This window comes from Nicotiana tomentosiformis, chromosome 6 (assembly GCF_000390325.3).
Source record: "Nicotiana tomentosiformis chromosome 6, ASM39032v3, whole genome shotgun sequence".
NCBI classification, from domain to species: domain Eukaryota; kingdom Viridiplantae; phylum Streptophyta; class Magnoliopsida; order Solanales; family Solanaceae; genus Nicotiana; species Nicotiana tomentosiformis.
In genome coordinates, this window is record NC_090817.1 from 32,746,683 (window position 1) to 32,756,687 (window position 10,005).

At 40.5% G+C, this 10,005-nt stretch overlaps 1 protein-coding gene across 1 annotated transcript; it reads right to left on the bottom strand.

Moving 5' to 3' along the window:
- Positions 1-8,611: 8,611 nt before the first annotated feature.
- On the bottom strand, positions 8,612-9,802 carry LOC138893759 (uncharacterized). Its single transcript, XM_070178418.1, has 2 exons — positions 9,344-9,802; positions 8,612-9,088 (listed from the first exon to the last, which is right to left on the bottom strand). Exons 1-2 carry the CDS (start codon positions 9,800-9,802, stop codon positions 8,612-8,614), a joined length of 936 nt encoding a protein of 311 aa, XP_070034519.1.
- Positions 9,803-10,005: the final 203 nt, after the last annotated feature.

The window sequence follows — 10,005 nt, forward strand, 5'->3', positions numbered from 1 at the left end:
GCCTTAAAGGCAGCATGACTCAAGATTCTACCCGTTTTTAAAACCATTTTCGACCATCTCCCCAATTTTGATAGCCTCGGCTAACGGTCTACCCATAGCAGACATCATATTCTGGAAGTAGTCCGCTTCTTGGGCCTATAGAAAAACCGTAACCATTTATGCTTCATTCATTTGAGGCTTTACCCTAGCGGCTTGCTCGCGTCATTTGACAGCATATGCATGGAAACTTTCCGCGATTTTCGTTTTCAAATTGGACAAAGCGTTCTCTTTTTGGATTGTTTTTTTCACTCTTGTTTTTTTTCTTTTGATTTTTTTTTGCTCTTTGTTTTTCTTTGTTATTTTTGTCACTCCTTTATTTCTTTTTCTTTCTTCTCTTTTTTTTCACTCGATTTATTTAATGGCTATAATCGAATCCAATGGGGATTGCCTACCTATCATGACGTCGCATGAATCAGATCTTGCATAGTTCAGGGAAAGATCAGGAATAAAGGAAATAAACTAACTCTTTTTTTTTAATTTTTTCTTTTTCTTTTTCTTTTTAAAAAAATCCAAAAGAAAGACTTATAAAGAAGAAAGAAAATAATTTTAGATTTCGATTTTGTTTTTTGAGAATTTTTGAAAACAAAGACTTCTAAAGAAGAAAGATTTTTTTTTTCTTGAAATTAGATTTTTATTTTTTCGGAGAAAGACTTCTAAAGAAGGAAAGAAAAATAAAAAAAATATATTTTTGGATTTTGATTTGATTTTCTTTTTTGAATGAAAGACTTCTAAAAAGAAAGAAAATATTTTTGGTTTTAAAATTTTATTTATTTGGGATTTTCTAAGGAAAGACTTCTAAAGAAGGAATTAAAGGAAGATATTTTTGGATTTCTAAAAATTGGGCCGGAACCGATGAGGTTTGCCTACGTATCTCACATCTGGTGAGAATCAGACCCGCGTAGTTCGGTCAGTTTTGACAGAACAGAGGAAACATGACTTTTTGAAAATATTGGCTTACTTTCTTTCTTTTTAAAAAAAATAATTTCAACAGAGTTTCGGAATTTTTCAAATACCTACCTCTCACTCTTAATTTTGTTTTGAATTTTTTTTTCCTATTTTAAAAGCCAGTCAACATGTAAGTCGATATAAACAAATGCGCAAGTAGCACGTAAGATGCATTAGGATGGTCTTTTTAAATTGGGTACACCTGTCCTAGACGGATCCAAACCCTGTTGAGTCCCCAAAGTTAAATGCACGTGATGCAAACAAATGTTCCTACTAGGGATCCGGCATGAGGCTATGTTATTTTAAGTTTAAATCCTAGGGTGTATTGTTCTAGACCTGGCTTACCCGAGCGGACAACTCGAGCCGGGGGAGGGGGGAGGGGGCATACCGGGAATACAAAGGCTTCACCGACTTTGCAACTTATCTGTACCTCGTTCTAAAATTAGGATATGACTCTAACAGAAAAGAAGCCACGCGAAGCGCACGCTTCCCAGAAGATTCAGAAGACTCAGAGAGGAGGGTTTCGTAACAGTTTATATTCAGTCCAATCAATATCAAAGCGGTAAAAAGCGACAATTAGCACATTAGGCCGAAATACGTAAAAAAAAATAGATAATAAACAAAAGCCAAGTATGACAGTTATTCTAAGCTCGAATTCTGAACCCTGAACCAGAGATTCTGGGTTCAATTCCCCAGTAGAGTCGCCAAAGCTGTCACACCTTCTTTTTCCCGAGGGATAGGGGAGTTGGGATATGGAAGTTTTTCCAATTTAAGTGACATTATTTGAAATAAGATTATTTATTTAATCAGATTCGCCACTTGGAATATTTGTTATGGTGTCTCAAGTCACCGGTTTATTTTAAAACCCAAATCGAGGAAATTTAACTCTATTTTTGGTCTGCGAACACAGAAGACCGGGTAAGGAATTATGTTAACCCTTATTTGATCTGGGATCTACGTATTCATATGTGTCATCTCTATTCGCTCCATTCTTGGGCGTTTCTCGTGAGTCCTTGAGTACTCCTGTTTATGTGTCCACTACTGTGGGCGATTCTGTTGTTGTGGACCAGATCTACCGATCCTGTATTATTATATTCTGTGGTTATGAAACTAGAGTAGATCTCCTATTGCTTGAGATGACCGATTTTGAAATTATTCTGGGTATGGACTGGTTGTCTCCATATCATGCTATTCTAGACTGTCATGCCAAGACTGTTACCTTGGCTATTCCAGCATTGCCTAAGCTGGAGTGGAAGGGTTCGCCTGTTAGTTCATTTAATCGAGTTATTTCTTTTATAAAGGCTCAACACATGGTTGAGAAGGGTTGTTTGGCTTATCTAGCCTATGTTCGGGATACTACTGCAGAGACTCCTGCTATTGATTCAGTGCCTATAGTTCGGGAGTTCCCCGATGTATTTCCGTCAGATCTTCCAGGTATGCCACCTGATCGTGATATTGATTTCTGTATTGACTTGGCTTCAGATACCCAGCCTATATCTATCCCACCGTATCGTATGGCTCCGAAAGAATTGAAAGAACAGCTTGAAGAATTACTAGCCAAAGGGTTTGCCAGACCGAGTGTATCGCCTTGGGGTGCACCAGTATTGTTTGTGAAAAAGAAGGATGGAACAATGCGGATGTGTATTGATTATCGCCAATTGAACAAAGTCACTATTAAGAACAAGTACCCGTTGCCGCGTATTGATGATCTATTTGACAGGTTGCAGGGTGCTAGGGTATTCTCAAAGATCGACTTGAGGTCGGGGTACCATCAGTTGAAGATTAGGTATTCGGATGTTCCGAAGACTGCTTTCCGTACTAGATATGGTCATTATGAGTTTCTGGTAATGTCTTTTGGTTTAACTAATGCACCGGCAGCATTTATGGACTGATGAACAGGGTATTCAGGCCATATATTGACTCATTTGTCATTGTCTTCATTGATGACATTTTGATCTACTCTCGTAGTAAGGAGGAGCATGAGCAGCATATGAGAGTGGTGCTTCAGACATTGCGGGAACAAAAGTTATATGCTAAGTTCTCTAAATGTGAGTTTTGGCTAAAGTCTGTAGCATTTTTGGGACATATCGTATCGGGCGAAGGTATTAAAGTTGATCCCAAAAAGATTGAGACAGTTCAGAATTTGCATCGTCCCACTTCGGTGATGGAGATCAGGAGTTTTCTGGGTTTGGCAGGTTATTATTGTCGGTTCGTGGAAGGTTTGTCATCTATTGCAGCACCTTTGACCAAATTAACCTAGAAGGGTGCTCCATTCCGATGGTCCGATGATTGTGAGGTGAGCTTTCAGAAGCTCAAGACATCATTGACTACAACACCAGTGTTAGTGTTGCCTTCTGGTTCGGGGATTTATACAGTGTATTGTGATGCTTCGCGCGTTGGCTTGGGTTGTGTATTGATGCAGGAAGGGCAAGTTATTGCATATGCTTCACGTCAGCTGAAGCCTCATGAAAAGAATTATCCGGTACATGATTTGGAGTTAGCTGCGATTGTTCATGCTCTTAAGATTTGGAGGCATTATCTTTATGGGGTGTCTTGCGAAGTTTACACTGATCATCGCAGTTTGCAGCATTTGTTCAAGCAGAGGGATCTAAATTTGAGGCAGCGCAGATGGCTAGAGTTACTAAAAGATTATGATATTACTATCTTGTATCATCCGGGCAAAGCAAATATGGTTGCAGATGCCTTAAGCAGAAAGGCGGAGAGTATGGGTAGTTTGGCTTTCATTTCAGTAGAGGAAAGACCATTAGCCTCAGATATTTAGTCTTTGGCTAACAGACTTGTGAGGCTGGATATTTCAGAGCCTAGCCGAGTTCTTGCATGTGTTGTGGCCCGGTCTTCACTATTTGAACAGATCAAGGCTTGCCAGTATGATGACCCACACCTGGTGGTTCTTTGTGAAACGGTACTACGAGGTGATACCAAGGAAGTTACTATTAGAGCGGATGGTGTTTTGCGACTCCAGGATCGTTTGTGTGTTCCTAATGTGGATAAACTGAGGAAAAAGATCCTAGAAGAGGCACATAGTTCTCGATATTCTATTCATCTAAGTGCTACTAAGATGTATCGTGACTTGAGGCAACATTATTGGTGGCGACGAATGAAAAAGGACATAGTTGAGTATGTAGCTCGGTGTCTAAATTGCCAGCAAGTTAAATATGAGCACCAGAGGCCAGGTGGCCTACTCCAGCAGATGACCATACCAAAGTGGAAATGGGAACGAATTACTATGGATTTTGTAGTTGGGTTGCCGCGGACCTTGAGAAAGTTTGATGCAGTTTGGGTGATTGTTGACAGGTTGACCAAGTCGGCACATTTTATTCCTGTTGTGACTATGTATACTTCAGAGAGGTTGGCCCAGATTTATATTCAGGAGATAGTCCGGTTACACGGTGTGCCAATTTCCATCATATCAGATAGAGGCCCTTAGTTTACTTCACATTTCTGGAGAGCAGTACAGAGTGAGTTAGGGACCCGTGTAGAGCTCAGCACAGCTTTTCATCCGCAGACCGATGGACAGTCAGAGAGGACAATTCAGATTTTGGAGGATATGCTCAGAGCATGTGTAAATTCTTTGGAGGTCAGTAGGATCGTTTCCTGCCTTTGGCCGAGTTTGCTTATAATAACAGTTACCAATCCAGCATCGAGATGGCTCCGTTTGAGGCTTTATATGGTCGGCGATGTCGTTCACCTATCAGATGGTTTGAGCCAGGTGAGGCTAAGTTATATGGTACTGATTTGGTAAGGGATGCCTTGGAAAAGGTAAAGTTGATTCAGGAGCGACTTCGTACAGCACAGTCCAGACAAAAGAGTTACGCGGATCAGAAAGCGCGTGATATATCATTTATGGTAGGTGAAAAAGTTCTCTAGAAGGTTTCGCCGATGAAGGGAATTATGAGATTCGGGAAGAAGGGCAAGTTGAGCCCAAGGTTTATAGGCCCATTTGAGGTGTTGAAACGAGTTGGGGAGGTTGCTTATGAGCTTGCCTTGCCTCCCAGCCTATTGGGAGTTCATCCGATTTTTCACGTATCTATGCTCTGGAAGTATCATGCCGACCTATCACATGTGTTAGACTTCAGCACAGTTCAGCTAGATAATAGCTTGGGTTATGAAGAGGAGCCAATTGCCATTGTTGATAAACAGGTTCGCCAGTTGAGGTCCAAGAGGATTTCTGCAGTAAAGGTCCAGTGGAGGGGCCAACCAGTCGAGGAAGCGACTTGGGAGACCGAGGAAAATATGCGGACCAGATATCCAGACTTATTCAGCAGTTCAGGTATAATTCTAAACCCGTTCGAGGACTAACGTTTGTTTAAGAGGTGGAGAATGTAATGACCCAACCGGTCATTTTAACTTTTAGAACCCCGTTACCTAAATAAAACTTCCTGTAGGTGCTTGTAATGATTTATGACTTGCGGGGATGGTTGGTTCGGTATTTGGAAGTGTTTGGTGTGTAACCGGAACATTTGGTTCCTTAAGTTGGCCTTAAAGTTCTAAGTTTGACTTCGGTCAACATTTTGAGAAAACGACCCCGGAATAGAATTTTGATGATTCCAAAAGCTCCGTATGGTGATTTTGGACTTAGGAGCGTGATCGAAATTTTATTTGGAAGTCCGTGGTGAAATTAGGCTTGAAATGGCTAAAATAGGAATTTAAAGTTTAAAAGTTTGACCGGGGAGTTGACTTTTTGATACCGGAGTCGGAATCCAGTTCCGAAAATTTTCATAGCTCCGTTATGTAATTTATGACTTGTGTGTAAAATTTGAGGTCAATCGGAGTTGATTTGATAGGTTCCGACATTGAATGTAGAAGTTGAAAACTCTTAATTTCATTAAGCTTGAATTGGGGTATGATTCATGGTTTTAGCGTTGTTTGATGTGATTTAGAGGTTCGACTAAGTTCGTATGATGTTTTAGGACTTGTTGGTATATTTGGTTGAGGTCCCAAGGGTCTCGGGTGAGTTTCGGATGGTTAACGGATCAAAAGTTGGACTTAAAAAGCTGCTGCAATTTTCTCTTCTGCTGCATTTTCTGGGATGTGACCGAGCCTCAGATCGAGCCCCAGATATCGAGCCTCAGATCGATCCCCAGATATCGAGCCTCAGGTCGAGCCCCAGATATCGAGCCTCAGGTCGAGCCCCAGATATCGAGGCCTGAGTCGAAGTAAGGGACGAGGCTCAGTATCGAAGCCTCGATCGAAGGCAAGGCTTGAGGGCATGATCGAGGGTAAGGCTCGAAGGCTCAAGCTCGATGCAATGATTGAGGCTATGATCGAAGGCCCAACCTCGATACCCTGATCGAGGTCCAGACTCGAGCCTGTGATCGAAGTCGCGATCGAAGGTAAGGCTCGATGGCATGATCGAAGGTATGGCTTGAGGGCTAGGATCGAGGCCCAACCCTCGATGCCCTGATCGAAGGCACATGTTCGATGCCGCGATTGAGGCCCTGTTCGAGGCCCAGTTCCGAGGTGCTGGGCAGTGTTATAAAAAGAGGGCATTCGTCCCATTTTGCCATTTTTGACGAACTTGAGCTTGAGCAGAGACGACTTTTGGCAGATTGTCAAGGGAAAAACATTTAGGTAAGTGATTCTAACTCGGATTTGGCCATTATACACGAATATATCATTATTTTCACCATTTAATTAGTGTTTTGAAATGGAGATTTGGGAAAAGTTTAGAAATCTCATAGAAACGAAATTTTGGGATTTCGGTATCGATTCGGAGTCGGATTTGAGTGAAACTGGTACCGTTGGACTCATAATTGAATGAGTTGTCGTATTTCATAACTTTCGCCAGATTTCGAGATGTGGGCCCCGCGGGCGAATTTTTAATTAATTTCGGGATTTTTATTAAAAATGTAGTATTTACTTATAGAATTTATTTCCTATAATTTAGTGATTGTATCGAATTATTTTGGCTAGATTCGAGCTAGACGGAGTTGGATAATTGTAGAAAAGGCAAAATTTTGGATTAAATTGGAGCAAGACGAGGTAAGTCTCTTGTCTAATCTTGTGAGGGGGAAAATTTCCTCATAGGTGATTAGGATTAAATAAATTGTTGCTAATTGTGGGGGCTATGTACGCACGAGGCGACGAGAGTCCGTGCGTAGCTACTATTAATGCTAAAGTCCGGGTAGTTTAGGACTCAAAGCATGTATTACTTGTGTAAATTGTATTCTTTGATTAATTAATATTAATTGATATATATGAATATATATTGTGAATTGTTTGATAAAGATATTAAAGGATGAAAATCTCATAGGCTTGATTTCTATTTAAATCAATTAATTGTCAAAAGAAATTGTTCTCCTCCCAAATTTATCTTATAATAAACATACTGTCCTTCCGGAGGCACATAAGAAAATGTCCTCCTTTCTTGTGGAACGGGCCGAACGCCTCGGCAGGATAGATGCATCTATGGATCGCACCGCACGTCCCTCGGCAGTGTACACGACACTCTGGATCGGGCCGTACGTCCTCGGCAGAAATCGTGCTTAATAATAATAATTACACGATACTTTAATAATTTATTTCAGCTTGTGAAGCTAAGTAATAAATTGGAAAAATCCTTGAAAATTAATGAATTATTATTCTTGCTTGTTTAGGGATTAATTGTTACTCCTGTAAATGAGATTCAATTGATAAATAAAAATTAATTTGAATTGAAGGAATTTAATTAATATATTGAGAATTGTTACATTTGAAGGAATTTGATTATCTCTGCTGATTAAACAAATTATTGTAAATTCTGTAAATCATGCTGATTTAAATATTCTAGATATATTTCAGTTATTGTTATTGACCTATAGTGAGTGTCAAAGTCGGCCATCTCGTCTCTACCACTTCGAGATTAGGCTTGATACTTACTGAGTACACGTTGTTTACATACTCATACTACACTTGCTGCACTTTTTGTGCAGGATCTGAGACAGGTACTAGTGGAGGTGTTAGGCATTCCCGAGTTCCGTGGTTTTAGTACGGTCGCTTAACAATTAATAATTTGCCTAATTATCTTATTTATTACATGTTTTAAAACCTATTGTGTATTTTTTACTTTCTAACCGCTTTTAATATTTATGAAATTTAATTAAATAAGTCGCGATGTCGCGCACTTATTGTTTTTACACACACTGCGAATTGTGTCACGTGAAACGCACCCGCGATTTACAACATTTATTTTTATTATCATTTGAAGTTATAGTCGAGTCATGTGTAACGAACACTCGAATTGGGATTTACGTATCGTGACCATGCCACGGGAACCGTACCCATGGCCACGATAATTTATTAATCGCGCCTAAAGCAAACTACGAATGTTTATGAGTCTATCTTCCTAAACTAATTTGACATTATTGTGAAGGCCATAGTGTCACGACCCATTTTCACCTATAGGTCGTGATGGCGCCCAACACTACAGCTAGGCAAGCCAACTGGTAAATTAAGCATACATTGATAAAATTTAAAACCAAGAAAGTATAAACCCAAACTCTACCAATATGTGTGCCAAGACCTAGTGTCACAAGTGAATGAGCATCTAGTAGATTATACAAAAACTCCAAATACTGTCTGAAATAAAATAGATAGAATATAATTCCATGCCCATAATAACATTGAATTACACCATTTCTAACTCATTCAAATCAGACATGGTATGACAATCGTAAAGCATCACATCACAACTTCGATATACTCGCCTAACTATCACGAGCTCGCCCATGGGCATGGACACTTGGAATGGTTGACGTATCATTTCAGGTTCCTTACCACATTTACTAGCAACTAATGGGAAAATATACGACAAAGTGTTACTTGGATCTATCAGAACATACATATAAAGGGAGAATACAAATAGTATACTTGTGACCACATCTGGTGATGACTCTAAATTCTGAGGACCTGACAATGCATATATGCGATTCTGCTGTTGCCAACCCGGGCCAGACATTCCACCTTTACCTCTACCCTTTTCCATCGGCGGTTGCATACCTTGCTCACGTGGATATGCTATCGATGGAAAAGCTGCTGCAGATTTAATTGGAGGTATTACACCACCCACATTTCTCATTAAGCAAAAGTGCATGATATGACCGGGCTGCCCACAAGAATAGCACAAATCTGAACCCTGGCTTCAATGACCAAAATGAATCCTACTGCGGCACCGAGGGAATCATCTTACTCAGGTCTCCACTATGTTGTGAGATCCATCCTCGGGGATTCTGACCCTGATCGAAGTAGGTGATCTAATCATGATGCTGACTTTGGTACTGTGACGTTACACTTGCCGCCAAATGAGATGGATGCCTTGGAAACGAGGATCTAAATTAACCTCTCGACTCTCCCATATCACCTGTAGATTGGGCTCTTTTATATTGGCCCCGATCATGCTCTCAAACAGCTCGCTATTGCCTTTTTCTATCCTCCAAGCTCTACGCATAAGCTTGTATACAAGCAATGTCCATATTCGACTCAGAGAAGCAATGGTGAATTCATTGATCAAATGTGGTCCCAGACAATCCACAAATCGATGTACTCTATCACTCATCTCTGCTACAATCAAAGGAGCATACTTGGACAAGGAGTTAAATGGCATATTGTACTCCCGAACACTCATGTTACCCTGCTCCAACCGTAAGAATATATCTTTCTTAGCTCGGTAGAGCTCGATAGGTAAATACTGCTTTAGAAAGGCTTCAGAAAGTGGGGTAAGGGGTCCTCTAGATCGATCCCACATTTCATACCAAGTCACCGCAATATCTCGCAATCTGTATGTGGCAAGATCCATGGACTCTGTATCAATGGCATGCATAACTCGTTAGTTCCGCTGTATCTAGTCTAGAAAATTCTGGGGGATCTTCGTTGGGATCTGCTCCTGTAAATACCGAGGGTCCAAATTTATGAAATCCTGAACTCTCATGTTGACTGCTCTATTAGATGTGGCAGGAGTCTGACGTTAGGCCTAAGAGGCCACTAATTGAGTCAACAGTTGTATTGCACTTCTCATATCTAAAT